At 48.3% G+C, this 16,203-nt stretch overlaps 1 protein-coding gene across 3 annotated transcripts in view; it reads right to left on the reverse strand.

Moving 5' to 3' along the window:
* Positions 1–15,940, reverse strand: part of LOC110121599 (protein FAM163A) — a 93,637-nt gene extending 77,697 nt beyond the window's left edge. The window contains exon 1 of one of the 3 annotated variants that reach the window (XM_070474006.1): positions 15,659–15,940. Coding sequence is in view for 1 of the 3 variants with exons in the window: in XM_070474005.1 (XP_070330106.1) it covers positions 15,104–15,554 (451 nt within the window). In the remaining 2 variants the exon portion in view is untranslated. The other 2 variants (XM_020868824.2, XM_070474005.1) reach the window with 2 other exon arrangements.
* Positions 15,941–16,203: the final 263 nt, after the last annotated feature.

Raw genomic sequence — 16,203 nt, forward strand, 5'->3', positions numbered from 1 at the left:
GAGGATGGATACATAAAGTCCTGTTAATAAATAAACACACAGACATCAAGGCTACTGGCTGTCGTGGTAACGAGACTTTATGCTCTCCTGGTTTCTGTCATCTTCAGGACTGAAAGCACTTAATGAATTAGTCTCGCTTGCAGTCCTCCTGGAGAAAAATACTGCTGTGTCTACAACCAGCAGTCAGGGTAACCAGCCGGAGGTCAGTCACCCCTGGGAACATTGCCAGCCACGTCCCTAGAGCAGCTTTGTTTGTTGTTTCTTATCGTAAAAGTAATAACTGTGTATTAGAAATTTTTAAAATATGATACATAAGTCAAAAGACAAAAGTTAACATCTCCTGTAACTCTGTTCGCTTGGAGATAAGACCTGTTGACTTTTTCTTGTACCCTCATACTGACATATACCCACATGCTTACTAGGATTATATTGTGTACGTGCCACTTTATAATTTAGCTACAGATCATATTTAATTTTTGATGTCAAGTATGTTTCTACATGATTTTAAAAAAAATTTTGGCCCTACCCCAAGGCATTTGGGACCTTAGTTCTTAGACCAGGTATCGAGCCAGCAGCCCTTGCATTGGAAGGTGGAGTCTTAACCTCTGGACTACAAGGGAAGTCCCTATGTCATTTTAAGTGGCTACTAGTTTACCGAGGAAATTTCTGATTAGTAAACATTTCTGTCATATTAGTTATTTTACCTGTGATGATAATCTTGTGCTCTCTTTTTAGGAGTCTTTCTGTTGTTGTTTAGGATTTAGGGAGCAGCGTGAATGAGGGCACATGGCGTGGAATAGAGAGGGTTTGGTGAAAGTCACTTGGTGTGGCAGAAGCTGAGTAGGGTGAGCACCCCTGGGAGCCACTGCGGTGACTTCTGTGGGACACAGAATATGAGGGGGACTTCGAGAGGTCTTAAGCCGATCTAGACTTTAGAGAGAAGGCTCTGGTAGCAAGCGGGGGATGCACTGGGGGAGACTACATTGGGAGCTGGAGAGCGCACGCCTCCCATCTGCTCCTGTTCTCACCTCGAGACCCAGAGGTTAATCCATGGCAGGCTCTTGCCAGCCCTGCAGCCTCCTCTCCTGCCCCTGCCCTGGTTTCTATGCTTCTGCCCTTCTGTGCATACTTTGCATCCTCTGGGTTTCTGCTGGGTCGTGCTAGGCCTGGCATGCCTGTTCCCCACCCCACCACTTCACTTGGTAACTTATTTTTTTGTAAATTAATTCAGTTGTCCCCTCCTCCTGTCCTCCCCTGACTCTTCTCCTCTCCCTAAACTGGCTTACCTCCCCCTCCACAAACTTCCACACTTCTGGAGTCATGGCACCTCCACACTCTGGGATCATATTGTGTGTCTCTTTCCCTACTAGACTTTGGGCTGCCTGGATGAGTGTCTTACTCTTTGGGTGTGCAGCGGGCACTCACAAATACTACTGAATAAAGGCAAGGTGGCCCCTGCACCAGTACTGCCAACCCTTGGATATGACCAGAATATGTGAGGCACCAGGAACAAGCAAGGCAGATGCCAAATCCATCCACACGTCTCCATCTCCATGGCCCTGATCCAGGCTACCCCCAATCTCTTGCCTGGGACCACTGGCATCATTTCCCAACTGGCTGCCACTCAGTAGAGAGATAATTTTCAGACATCAACCTGTGAAAATCTCTTGCCTACTTAAAACACTGCACAAATATTTGGGGTACTCTTAGAACACCATGGTTTATAAGGCTCTCATAATCTAGCTCTTGCCTACCTCTCCTCTCTCATCTTATCACTTTTCCCTTTGGTCCCTAGGCCCCAGTCAAAAAGTCTTTTTTTTTCCTGTTCTTCAAACAGCAAAAGCCTTTTGCTCAGCCCCTCATTCCTCATGTGACTGGCTCCTTCTCATCCCCCTTCAGTTCAGTTCAGTTCAGTAGCTCAGTGGTATCCAATTCCTTGTGACCCCATGGAAGGCAGCACGCCAGGGCTCCCTGTCCATCACCAACTCCCGGAGTTTACTCAAACTCATGTCCATTGAGTCAGTGATGCCATCCAACCATCTCATCCTCTGTCATCCCCTTCTCCTCCTGCCTTCAATCTTTCCTGGCATCAGGGTATTTTCTAATGAGTCAGTTCTTCGCATCAGGTAGCCAAAGTATTGGAGTTTCAGCTTCAACATAAGTCTTTCCAATGAATATTCAGGACTGATTTCCTTTAGGATGGACTGGTGGAATTTCCTTGCAGTCCAAGGGACTCTCAAGAGTCTTCGCCAGCACCACAGTTCAAAAGCATCAATCCTTCAGCACTCATCTTTCTTTGTGACCCAACTCTCACATCCATACATGACTACTGGAAAAACCATAGCTTTGACTAGACAGACTTTTGTTGGCAAAGTAATGTCTCTGCTTTTTAATATGCTGTCTACAGTTACTATTTGTCTGTCAAGAGGAAAATATTTGGGAAGATGACCTGGATTAAGGAAAGCTCTGACATCCAGATAAGTGTTCTTTCTCAAGGCGAAGCAGCATGTGCTCTGATCCAGGCTTTGTTAATAGAGATAGAAAGAAACACTACAAGAAGCATTCTCAACCAACCTGCCTTTTCCCATATGACCTTTCAATTAACGAAGCATGAAGAGTCCAGTAACAGTACCAACATCTGTGAACCCATATCATTTGGTGCTCAGAGACTCTCTTGTAGCATGACAGTATGACCTTAAAGCTATATATCTGGGCTGAATACTCTTTGAGTTTCAGACTCACGCCACCAAGTGGCTCCTAGACTCTGTATACTTAGCTATTCCACAGGAATCTCTGATTCAAATGTTCCAAAACAGACAGGCTTTATCGTTTTACCAGCTCTTCTCTGCAAAGTGTTTTCCTCTTGCATCTCTCTTCCTAATGAATGGTACCAGCATCTAACTGGGCCTCCCTGGTGATTCAGATGGTAAAGAATCTGCATGCAATGCAGGAGATCTGGGTTCAACCCCTGGGGTGGGGAAGATCCCCTGGAGGAAGTCAAGGCAACCAACTCCAGTATTCTTGCCTGGAGAATCCCATGAACAGAGGAGCCTGGTAGGCTATGACTAAGGGGACACAACTGAGTGATTAAGTACAAATGCACCATCTACCCAGTCTCTATGCCCCGTAACTTGTAAGTCATCAAAATCTCTTCCCTCACATCTGATCAATCACCAAATCTTATCCATTTTTCTCTTAACTGTTTCTAAAGCATGCACCTTCTTCATCTTTTTATTACCATTGTCTTCATTTGGCTCCTCTTGTTTTTTCTTCTTTCTTGAAGGATAATTGTGTTACAGAATTTTGCTGTTTTTGGTCAAACCTCAACATGAATCAGCCATAGGTTTACATATATCCCCTCCCTTTTTGGCTCCTCATGTTTCTAGGCTGTCCTGTGTGGCTTGCGGGATCTCAGTTCCCTAAACAAGGATTGAACCTGGGCCACAGTAGTGAAAGCATGGAATCTGAACCACAAGGCTACCAGGGAACTCACAAACCATCTATTCTTAATGCCTGTTCAGAACTTGCCATTTCATCAACATAGACTAATGAGACCCACATCTGTCTCCACCTAAACAAGCCTACAAACTCTCCATTTCCAAATCAGAGGTCTTCATCTCCCCTCCAAGGATTTCCTCTATTGAATTTCCTATCTTTGTGAATGGCACCACCACTTTTCTCAAGTCTCTTCCTTCATCCAAAAATTGGAAGATTTTTTTCCAGATTCCTTGTTTTTGTTTGAAGTGAAGTCGCTCAGTCATGTCCAACTCTTTGCTTCCCCATGGACTGTAGCCCACCAGGCTCCTCTCTCCATGGGATTTCCCAGGCAAGAATACTGGAGTGGGTTCCCATTTCCTTCTCCAGGGGATCTTCCTGACCCGGGGACTGAACCCAGGTCTCCGGCATTGTAGGCAGATGTTTTATCATCTGAGCCACCAACTCTTGACTAGAAATCTCAATACCCGTACCTCCTTTCCTGACTGTCTGGACACAGCCTCTTACTACTGCTCTTACGACTCCGGGTGTACCAGTCTAACTTTTCTAATTATAGTGATTCTTGAGGGCATGGACCATGTCTGGTAGCTTTCTAAATCCTCCAATGTGCCCAGCACAGCCTAGGTACAGAGTGGATGCCTAATAAAGAAGTAAGTCGGCAATGAAACCCATCTGCCAAGAGAAGACAGGTGTTGAAGGGCCAGCACCTTGAGATGAGGAAGGCAGTTTGCCCAACTCCTTTGCCCCAGTGGGAGGACAAGACCTCAGCAAAGAGCCTGGAAATGTTCTTTGAGGGGGCTGGGAAAGGGACTCCACCAAGGATAATATCTTGGCTTGTGGAGTCATCATGAGCACACAGCTGACTTCTGAGATCTTGAATCTGTGGGTGCCCATGGTGTCCTCAAGCATGTGGACTGGCACCTTGGAAATATGTCCTGTTTTATGATGGCTGTCTCACCTTGGACACAAGCAATAGTTAAAATCTTCCATGAGTCTATTCTGCTCTCCAGAAGTAGAGTCTAGAGTGTTTGATTTCCATTATCTTGCAAAAAACCCTTATTCCTTTGAGATCTCTATGCTATTTGATTGTTCTTCACTCTATTCCCTGTCCCATCACTGATACTCCCTCACTCACTGAGGACTTTAGCAATTGTCTCATCATCTAAGCTTCTGCCATCATCCCAGAAAGTTTCAACTTGTACGAAGATGACCTCTCCTAGCCTCAAATTTCCATGACTTCCTTAATGCCAATGGCCTTTAATTTCTTTTTACTCATCCACTAAGGTGACCATACCTCGGACCCATGTCACTGAAACTGATTCTCTGGTCAGCCCTCACCTAGACTACCACTACTGTCTCCTGACCAATCACTGCCTCTATCAAAAATCGACAGTGTCTCCACATCTCCTACTGGTGCAAGTCAAGGTCCTTAGCCCAGGAGGCAGCATGCCAGGCTCCATTCAGTCTCTCAACTCATTTTCATAATCTAACATTTCCTTTTCTGACATTACTGGATTATATGCAGTTTCCAGTTCCTCCTGCTATCTCTTGAGACTCCCAGGCCTCCCTCTGCCTGCAAGGCCTCCCTCCTTGTCTGCAAAGACGTTCATCTTCATGTTCTAGCTCAAACACTACCTGTTCGGAAAGGCTTCCCTGCCTTGTCTGGGCACAGCTATTGGCTCTTTCTCTTGTGCTCCCAACATGTGACACAGTCATTATAACATTTTTCTGATCAGATTAATAGGAGGAGAGCAGAAACCATTCCTATTCATCTCTGTACCTCAGTTCCGGATGCAGGCCTGATGAGAAGTTGGCTTCAATAGACATTCTGAAAGGAATGAAGGAATGAGTTCTGCAGATGCTCTGTCCTCTGGATATGAATGAAGTCGGAGGAGATTGGGCTCTTGAATTAATTGAACCTCTTCTCTTTTCACCCTGGCCCCGTGCCCTGCCCATATGATTAAATCCCCTAATAGAATCTGCCCTGGCTAAGCACCATGTACAAATCCCTCAGCATTAAGCAAGTAGAAAAGCTTCCAAGTGCTTGGAGAAGAAAGAGATGGGTGCCTCAGAGATGGGATGTGAGACAAGCAGGGGACAGAGAGGTGGCCATCTGCTTCTGAGCTACTAACTACCTGGGAGTATTGATGACTATTTCATACTAAAACCAATTACTGTGCTAGCCACTGAGGATAAGGATAAAAGTTAAAAGAGTAGCTTGCATTTACTGATCACTTTCTATGTGCCAGGCACAACTCTATGGAGAAGGCATCATGGTTATTATCCTCATCTTACAGGTAAGAAAACGGGCTCAAGGGCACACAGCTAATAAGTCCTTCGATACTATCCTCTTTGTTTACTGTCATCACCATTTCTCTCTTCACTGTCCTCATCACGTCTATTCTAAAAGAATGCCCCGTCTCCCCTCTATCCACTCTTTCTTCTCATTATCAATGGCAACATCCTCATCTCGCCACCAGCACTTTCAAGCATTCTAACACCCACTCTTATCCTAGCCTCCCCCTCTCCAGTTACCTCCAAGAGCGGTCCTTCTCCATCCTAAGGCCGGTCCCTCCACCTGCACATTCAGTACTGTCTTCTCATCTTCTTAGGAACCTCACATTATGAATCATCCTTCCTGTAACCTCTAACTTCTCCATTCAACTGGACCCTTTCCATTGGCATTTAAATGTGCTCAACTGCCTCCTCCTAAAACAATGAAACTACCCTCTCCCTCCATCACAGCCATACATCCAGAAAGACATTTATATAAGCTGTGTCCATTTCCTCACTTTCCACTTTTTCCTCCATCAACTACAATCTGACTTTTGTTTATCACATCACTGAAGTTCTTGCTTAAAATCACTTATGATCTCCATGTTTCTAAAGCCAATGGACCTTTATTGGTGCTCGTGTTAACTCACTTCCCAGCAGCACCTCTGCTTTCTCTTTTCTTCAGGAAACACTCTGCTTTTGGCTTTCATGAAGTTTTCACTCCTGGTTTTTATCCTATCTCTCTGGATCACCCTTCTCTGTTTACTTTTCAGGATCATCCTACTCTACTCGAAGTTAGTCCCAGGCCTTCTCTTCTGAGCCCATCTTCAGTCCCTAGGCAGCCTCATCCGTGCCATGGTTTCTATGAACCCCAGATGTTGATGACTTACAAGAGGCGTATTGCCTGCCCAGACTTCTCAAAACTTCTGCTTCATATGATTCAAAGGCCTCTCAAGTACAGCATGGCTGAGGTTGAACTCGTGATGTTTGCCCTGAAGTCTTGTCCTACCCCACTATATCCTGTCTCAGGGAATGGTACCACCGTCCACCACACAAAACTGGGAGCCTAGGACTTACCCACAATACTTTCCTCTCAACTCTCACATTCAAACCACCACTCCCCATTCCTTTTACCCTCTAGACCTCTCAAATCTGCCTACTTCTTTCCACGTCTACTACATACTTCCCAGTCTGTCATCTGTCATCTTTCACCTGGACTACTTCTCGAGTCTCCTGATTGATCTCACTGGATATACTCTTGACCACTTCAAACAGATGATCCACATTATGCAACCAGTGAGACCTCTTTGAAATGGAAAATCTGACTATGTCGCCCTCCTGCTTCAGTGACTACCCACTGCTTTAGAAACAGCATCAAATCCTTACCTGTGGCCAATCAGACTCTGCACGTTCTAACCCCTTTCTACCTCCCCTGATCATCTGATTGTTTGTCCCTCCCTCTCTCTCTCTCTGCACCCCAGCCCACTGGCCTCTGGCATCTTCACATACCAGGTTCCCGGTAGCCACGGCCTTTCTCCATTTCTAGAATACTCTCTCCCATTTCCTAAAATCCCCTCACATCCTTAACTCCTGCTCACTCTTCAGGTTTCAGCTCAATCAGCATTCCCTCAGGATGACTTCCCAGGTCCTCCTTGAGTGGCCTCAGACCATCCATGAAACCCTCTTATAATGTACCATGTGCCTCTAGTGGTGGTGGTTTAGTCGCTAAGTTGTGTCTGACTCTTGCGACCCATGGACTATAGCCTGTCAGGCTCCTCGGCCCATGGGATTTCCCAGGCAAGAATACTGGAGTGGGTTGCTATTTCCTCCTCCAGGGGATCTTTCCAGGGGATTGAACTCAGGTCTCTTGCATTGCAGGTGGATTCTTTACTGATTGAGCACTAGGGAAGATCACCATGTGCCTCTACTTTATAGCTTTCATCACCGTGTCACTTTATATTGCCCTTGTGACAAATCTGCTTCCTCCCAATGACTTCAAGTTCCATGGGGGATGGGGCTTTGACTGTTTTGGTTTTTGTCCCTGCTCAACATGGCATCTGGTCCCATCACTTCATGGCAAATAGATGGGGAAACAGTGGAAACAGTGACAGACCTTTTTGGGAGGGGTGGGGCTCCAAAATCACTGCAGATGGTGACTGCAGCCATGAAATTAAAAGATGCTTGCTCCTTGGAAGAAAAGTTATGACCAACCTAGACAGCATATTAAAAAGCAGAAACATTACTTTGCCAACAAAGGTCCATCTAGTCAAAGCTATGGTTTTTCCAGTAGTCATGTATGGATGTGAGAGTTGGACTCTAAAGGAATCTGAGCACTGAAGAACTGATGTTTTTGAACTGTGGTGTTGGAGAAGACTCTTAAGAGTCCCTTGGACTGCAAGGAAATCCAACCAGTCAATCCTAAGGAAATAAGTCCTGAATATTCATTGGAAGGACTGATGTTGGAGCTCAAACTCCAATCCTGGCTACCTGATGTGAAGAACTGACTCATTAGAAAAGACCCTGATGCTGGGAAAGATTGAAGGCAGGAGGAGAAGGGGATGACAGAGGATGAGATGGTTGGATGGCATCACTGACACGATGGACATGAGTTTGAGCAAACTCCGGGAGTTGGTGATGGACAGGGAGACCTGGCATGCTGAAGCCCATGGGGTCGCAAAGAGTTGGACATGACTGAGTGACTAAACTGAACATGGTATCCCCTGTGACATTCAATAAATATTTGTTAATATCTCGAAAATGTGATCCTCACTTTTCAGTTCAACTCTAACTAGCCTCGTCACTCCTCTGAAATTGCCCTTGTTAAAGTCATCCACAACCTTCGAACTGCCAAAACCATGCTCCTGTGGAGGCCTGATGTTCTACCAGCTGGACTGAGGGTTCCTGCACTAAAATAGAAACCTGGCAGTCATTCCTCAATTCTCAGGGAGGAAAAGCGAGCTGACAGAATATTCTCAATTTAAAGTTTTTGTTTCAGAAAGTTTTCTTAAAATGTGACACCTACGATTCTATGCCTGTGATAGAGTCTGGCATAGGATGTTCTCGGATCTAGTTCAAAATTATACATTCAGCCATTATTTGACTATATAAATATTGCATGGGGTTCTTTAAAGAGCACCATGATTCCCATGGGTTTTACTACATGAACAAGTATTTGAGACCCACTGAAAGTTTTTAGCTTTCTGATTTGTTCTCTTGGAAGTATCTCATACAATTTATCAGGTTGGTTATTCATTTTAGCAACTAGCCTCTCCCATTGCCCTTTATCCCTATTTTTATATTTATCACCTCTTACTATGATCTCCTCCATGTACTGCAAGTTCCTGGAGGGCACAGGGACCATGGCTTTTCCTTTTCTTTCCCCCTTTCTCTTTCTCTCTGGCTCCCTCCGTACCTTCCCCTCCTTCTCTCTCTCCCCCATTCTGACCCCTCCCCAGTGATCCCAGCATGTGGCCCAGGATCAGGTGTGTTGAATGAAGGAATAAATGGATGACTGAATAAATGAATAAACAAAATAGTGAGACAGAACCTACATCCTTGGTCCCAGTACTCTTCCTTCTATGCTATGCTGCCTTCCAACTGAACAACTCAGTGACACAGCGGTGTGATACAACAGAAACGTAAATTTCACATATGGAAAGTACCAGCCACAGTATTTTCTTTAAAGTACAATGAATCTGATACAAACCTATTATAGCTTTACAAGGCTTGTCCTTGTGAGCTTCACTTCTAATATCTAATCCATCATCGAGCCCTGTTGATTTTACCACCAAAAAGGAACAACAAAAAAATCATAGTGGCCACCTATTTAATGGGGATATAGAGTTTTATTCCCTAAGTATCTGCAAAAGCTATGTGCCTGAGGCAGAAGCTGGGTAAATCATGACGTTTTACTGATATGAGTGTGTCTCTAAACATTCCACATTCTATCGTAATCCTGTGCCTTTGCCCAAGCTGTTCTCTTAGCCACTTCTGCCCTTTCTCCTGAGTTTATCTGTCAAAATCATACTTCACCTTGAAGGCTCAGTTCAAAACTCACCTCCTCCAAAAAGACCTTCATAATCTATCAGAATTACCGTGGCAGCCTGACTCACCCTAGCCCCTGCATGTGACAGCATGTTGCCTGTTCCTCTGCTTGGCGTTGACTTCTTTGGTCTGCAAAGTCCTGCTGCTGACATGAATGTTTCTCTCCCAGATTGCCTTGCAGGCAATTCAAATCTGGGGACAAGGCTGTGCTCACATTTCTGTCGCCCCAGTGCCTTGAACAATAGGCATCTTCTGAATTGAAGTGTGTTAGGCTGATCATCCACTGCTAGTACGTATGTAAGTAGCATCTTTGTGTTTGTCATAAGGTGACTTTTTGAAAATATCCATAGATGGGGCATCTGGCTTTCCCGCCTTCTGGCTGGGTCCTGATAGCCTTAGCTGAGACTCCCATCCAGCTTCTTGCTCTCACCCCTATCAGTAACCGCAGCATAGAGAAGGAGCCTGTGTGCTCCAGAATTTATTTGGAGAAAATTTCAAACTGCTTCTTTTTGAAGTGGAATGGGAGTCAGAGGTGAGCCCTAGTCAGTGAGCTGCGTGGGAGAAGAAAGGTTTGCAGTGAGCAAGGCTCTCAGCTCTCAGGCTGTTTTTTTTTTTTTCCCCAAACAGCAGAGAGACTCCCAGCACAGATCTAGGGCTCAGGGGCCACTCTGCTCATCTCCCTCCTTGACTGCAGACCTCAGGCCTCCCAAGCACATCCTCACAGCCCTCCACACCACTGGTATCTGGACTAAAGCAGAGACAACCCCTCCTCCTCCTTCCATCCCCAGGGAACATCACACTTGCAGTCCACTCAGCCCAGCCCTAATGCACACACAGATACAGAAACAAGAAAGATGAAAATCCAAACCAAAAGCGCTGACTGCTTTGTCCCTGAACCCTGCTTTATACAAACCTATCCAGCCTGCACAGATTCCAGCTCATCCATCAAAGCGTGGAATGCTCAGCCACATGCTGTTATAACCCAAACTCAGTCTGCAAGCGCCTCTGTGATGCCGCTAGGCCTGTGTTGCAGGTTACCAGGCAGAGATTGGAAAAGCCATTGAAAGGAGAGCATAAAGTTGTCGTTGCTTGATGGCAAAGGGTTTTCACGTGTACCTGATCAAGAGGTTAAATGAGATAATGTAGGCAGAGCGCTCAGCAGAGTAACTGAACAGAGAGAGCTCCCAATGAAAGCTTCCCACCTAACAGTGCGGGAGGGCCTCTTCTCATGTGATTAGAAGCAAGCCTTTCTTCCACTGCTTCTGCTATTCAACAGCCTGTCCTATCCTGAAGGAGGGAAGTCAGTGCCTAATACCTGCCCCCAACCACCTTCATGCATCTATGCATCTAATGGCTTCCAGGCTGCAAGGGCTGGGGGGGGGGGGGGGGGGGGGGTGTGTGAACTGCGCATCTGTGCAGATGGGGAGCACCCAAAGGGGTTTCTGGGGACATATTGATTGATGCATGGACAACCGCATCAATATCTTTCCTTCCTCCTCTGGGTCAATAATATATTCCTAGACCCCAGAACAATTTTCAAAACTTTTCTTTCAAGCGTATCTCCCTTCCTCTCCTTTCTGAGGTCCAAATGCAACACCAGAAACAGACCTCTCTGCCCTTTCTGAAGTCCAACCACAGTGTTCCTCCCCTCCCTTGTTTAATGCGATCCAGGTGCTGATGCTTTATCCTGTATAGAGGAACAATAGGGCAAGAACATCCTGAGAGCTCTCCCAGGTGGCTCAGTGGTAACTAATCCACCTGCCAATGCAGGAGATGTGGGTTCGATCCCTGGATCAGGAAGATCCCCTAGAGGAGAAAATGGCAACTCGCTCCAGTACTTTTGCCTGGAAAATCCCACAGACAAAGGAGGCTGGTGGGCTAGAGTCTATGGAGTCCCAAAGAGCTGGACACAACTTAGCAACTAAACAATAACAAATACGGCAGTAAAAAGGATAGTTGGTATTTTTTCATCTTGTTTTCAAGGCTGGAGATATCATATCTCCCCTACCCAGTTCAGAGAGGCTAAAACACCTCTCATCCCAACTTTCCAAGCAAAATCTGCATGAAGTCAAAGGAATTTTAGATGGCCCAGAGCCTATGGGCCCTGTGTGGTCTCACAGCACTTTTGCTTTTATCCCAAAGGGAAGCAAGCAACCCAGGGGGAATATTGCCCCACACTGTTCAGCAGGAGAAGAGCTTGAGGGACTATGTCAGACACAGGGCAAGGAAAGAGGTTTTTATTAAGAATAGTTCATGCATTCACATGATTCAAAAGTAAAAATGCATAAAGAGTTTACAGAGCCACTCTCCCTGGAGACAACAGATATTATTAGCTTTTGTGTATACGGTTATGCGAATACAAGCAACTATCTTGAATTGCTTCTTCTTCCTTCTCTTTTATAGCATGAACAGTAGCATATTATACACACCCTATAATGTTTTCCACTTAGCCCCTATCTTGAAAACTGTCCTATATCAGCTATATAATAATAGTAAGCTTCCTAAATCTTTTTTTTTTTTTTTTTTTTGTGGATGAACAGAACAGTATTCCACTATCTGGAAGTACCACAAGTCCCCCTTTGGAGCATGTAGGTTGTTCTTTCACTGTTCAAACAATACTATAATGGATACATGTCTTTGTGGCCACATGGAAGAACAAGGGCAAATCAGATTGCTAAAGTTGGAATCACTGAGTCAGATGGCATGGGCATTACTAATATAGATAAATGCGTCTAAAATGCTATCCAAAGGAGTACTACCAGTTTACTCTTCCATCAGCAATGTATGAAACTGCCTGTTTTCTCAGAACCTCATCGGCAGTTTATCCATCTTTTTGATGTTTGCTAACTGAACGGTAAATAAATGGCATCGCAATTTACACTTTACATACTAAAGAAATTAATCTGTTTTGTATGAGTTAAATTCCTGAGTCCTAGAGGGAGAAAAGAGCATCCAGTTTTACCAGGACAGCACGTCCTCTGAAGTCTAACGGGGTCACAAACATCCCTTGGACCTACAAATATCAGTCTTTATTCAAAACGTTCTGTATTTTCAGCTCCCACATATGTGTCTGTTCTTAGAGGGGAGGAGAGTTACCCTGTGGAAGGAGCAGAGACAGAATCAGACAGACCTGGGTTCCAGGCACAGCTTTGCCAATGACGAGATTTACAATCTTAGCAAATTGCTTAACCTTTCCTAAATATGAAATTTCATATTTCCATGAAATATGGGGATCATAATACTGATCTTTTGCAAAGCCTTATCTCTGGTACACAGAAGGTAGTTAGCAAACAGCAGCAGCTTTCATTAGTGTTAATAACCATCAAGCCAGATTCTAAACCTCAGGGCACTTTTCACAATTGACAGGACCTGAACTGCCCAGCCAGGGCAAAAGGCTCTTTTGTTAAATGGCCACCCAGAGGATTCCCAGCTCCTTCTGCAAGTCACCCCAGGCTCCTTCCAAAGTTAGCAGGAGAGCTCACTAAAGTCCCCTGCAGGGCCTCTGCGTGAGGGGTGGGCTGTTTCTGTGCCAGGCTCCCCTGCTGCCAGATGACGTTTGTATTCAGGCTGAGGGCTCTCTGGTCTAGGCAGAGCTCATTTCCAATTACAGATGGGCAAGTCAGAGACAAAACAGAGATCCTTGAGCAAAACATGAAGGACTTGCTCTCATCAGCAGCAGAGCCCCATCTTAGCTTCCCCAAGCACTATTTCTGATGAGGTCAACTACATGCAGATTTCTAGCTTTGGCAGGAATCTCAGTGATGTTCACAGCTGGGCTTTTATCTATGCATATAATACCCCTTCCTCCCAAAGAACTTGAGACTTTCCCCATTCATACAAGGTCCTGTTTCATTTCATTACCCCCCACCCCCAGGATGGCAGGAATTATGACAGTGAGAGCTGTGAGGAGGACCCTGCTGCTGATGTCTAATGCCCCGGCTGAACCTCAGGAAACCACATGAGTGCCGATCTGACCCTGCATGTCTGTGTTCCGTTGGCTTAGATCTCCTGCTTGGGACCTGGACCCTCCTGGGAGACGTCTGAGAAATTACAATTGCTTTCAGAGAATGTTCCTTTGCTCTTTCCTCCCCCTAGGTTCCACCTCTGTCAGTCTTGAAGGAAAGGGGCAAGATTCAAATGTAATTTCAAGTACTTCATTAGCACAGAAATAAAGCGGCCTTCCGCACCCCCCACCCTCGCCTGATTCCAGATCCCAGCCGATCGCAGGCAAAGTGAACTTGCTGGATATGGAGTCCAACATCGTTTGTCTCTCACACGGTATAAAACGTGGGTCTGCCTCAGACCCACGGGAGGTGGTGGTTGTGAGGGAGACCAGGCAGGGCACAGAGATCAGACTGTGTAGACAGCGATCGTGTCAGTTACTCTGCAGCCTCCTTAGGATCGCAGCGGAGTCCTGCTAGTGGAAACCACCCTCCCCGCAGCCCAGGTCCCCCCCGGTCCGCAGCTGGGCGGACAGGAAAGGAAGAGAGAAAGTGCCTCAACTGATTGCGGGGGGCCCCAGCCTGCGCGCTGGACAACGGCCCCCCGATCCGCATCTCCGCCACATTAAAGTAGTTGGAGCAAACTTGCAGGGCCCCAGAGAAAAACAATGCCCAGATGAGGCAGAAAAGCATGGGTGGTGTAAATAGCCCAAAGACACCGACAGAGAAGACAGCTCTCCACCCCTGCCCTCCTTCGCCGCCTTGGGAGGCGCAGAGCAGCCAGGAAGCCCTCCACCCCCGCGCTGAGGGTCTCCCAGGCGCCGCGCTGGGCGCTCTACTCGCCCGTCCCAGCCGGACTTCCGAGTTACCGGAGCGCGAGCCGCAGAATGGGGGAATCACCCCGACACCGCTTTCCGCTCACCTCCGATCTCTCTACCCGAGCCAAACCCTCCTCCCGGCCGCCGAGCGGAGCTCCGATGTGGCCGGCGCCTCCAGCCAGACCCGCCGCGCCCTCCTGCCCGCGCGCTGCCCGAGGGATGCGGGGCTGGACGCCCGCCCTGGGGCCCAGGACAAGGCGGACAGCCGGCCCGGGTGACAGTCCGATTTCTCTGTCCCCGAGACAGGCAGGCAGCCCCCGGCGATCCTGGACCGGCGAGGCCGAACCGGCTTCGCGAACGCACCTGCGCCCGACTTATTTTTAAAAACTTCAGGAAAACCATCAGCACATCGAGCCCAAATTGCAAGGCTGGCCCGGGGGCGCCCTCGCGCTGGACCTACCCGGCCGCGCGAACGGACCGTTCCCACCCTCCCCGGGTCCTCAGTCCCCGCCCCGAGCCCCGCTCACTCACGCGCGCCGGGCGAGACCTCGGGGCCAGCCGTGTCGCGGGCCGGGGCAGACGCATGGTCCCCGGAAGCTCGCGGGCGCCGAGGCGCAGCAGTCACGTCCGTGTGGGGGTCCCTCCGGGAGGAAAGCTCGGCGGAGCAGGTCGGCGAGGCCGAGCCGAGGTGGGCAGCGGACGTGCGGCCGCGGGCAGGGACCCGGCAAGGCCCGCCCCGGGGCGGGGACCGCGGGACCCGGGGGCCTGGCCACGAGGCCGGAGACATTCCCCCCACCTCCCACCCCCACCTCCTCGGAGAGAGCTGCTCTGACTCCGAGCGGGAGAGGCGAGCGGGTGCCCAGAGCCAGCCGGGCATGGCCACCGCCAAGGCCAAGATAGGGATGGGCAGAGGGCGGCGATCCCGGGGAGCGCTTACTGGGCTTCGGAGACCCCCTCGAAAGTACGCGCTCGCCGCGCGCATCCCGGTGCAAAGCCGGGCGCCCCGCGTGGTCCTCCGCCCGCCGCGCGCCCTCCCTTCTGCCTCCTTTGGGGAACCTCGGCTTGGATTAGCGCCTTACTCTTTACCTCTTCTGAGCGGCTCCGCTCCGGCGGCGGCTCTGAGGTTGGGCTCCCACGGGGTCTGCGCGCGTCCTTCCGGGCGCCCGGGCTGGGGAGGCCCACGTGAGGCTCCTCCGCCCTCCCCGGCGCTCGGAGGACTGGCCCTGCCCGGAGCCGAGAACCTCATCGCCCCTCCAGGTGCGGGCCCTGGGGGCAGGTTCCGAGCGTCCTGATTGGCGCTGGCCCGCATCCTGGGAGAATCCCCTGCTAGAGAGGCTGCCTGCTCCAAGGCGAAGGGAAGAGATGGAACAGCGCAGGTGGTTGCCTTCCAAAGAGGCTTCTCTGCCTTTTTGCCAAAAAAAAAAAAAAAAAAAAAGGAAACTCGGAGTCGGGCGCCTTAGGAAGGCTGGCTCAGGGCACTTGGTGTGCTACGTACAAATTGGGTCCATCGCGGAAAACCCTGGGAGAATGACAGTCGTAAGGACCGGGGTGTGTCGCTGTCCACTAGACTTGGCCACGAGAGCCGCCTGAACGGCTCACTGTTTTCCTAATTCCGGCCCGCACTGGTCCCC

This window comes from Odocoileus virginianus, chromosome 11 (genome assembly GCF_023699985.2).
Source record: "Odocoileus virginianus isolate 20LAN1187 ecotype Illinois chromosome 11, Ovbor_1.2, whole genome shotgun sequence".
Taxonomy (NCBI): domain Eukaryota; kingdom Metazoa; phylum Chordata; class Mammalia; order Artiodactyla; family Cervidae; genus Odocoileus; species Odocoileus virginianus.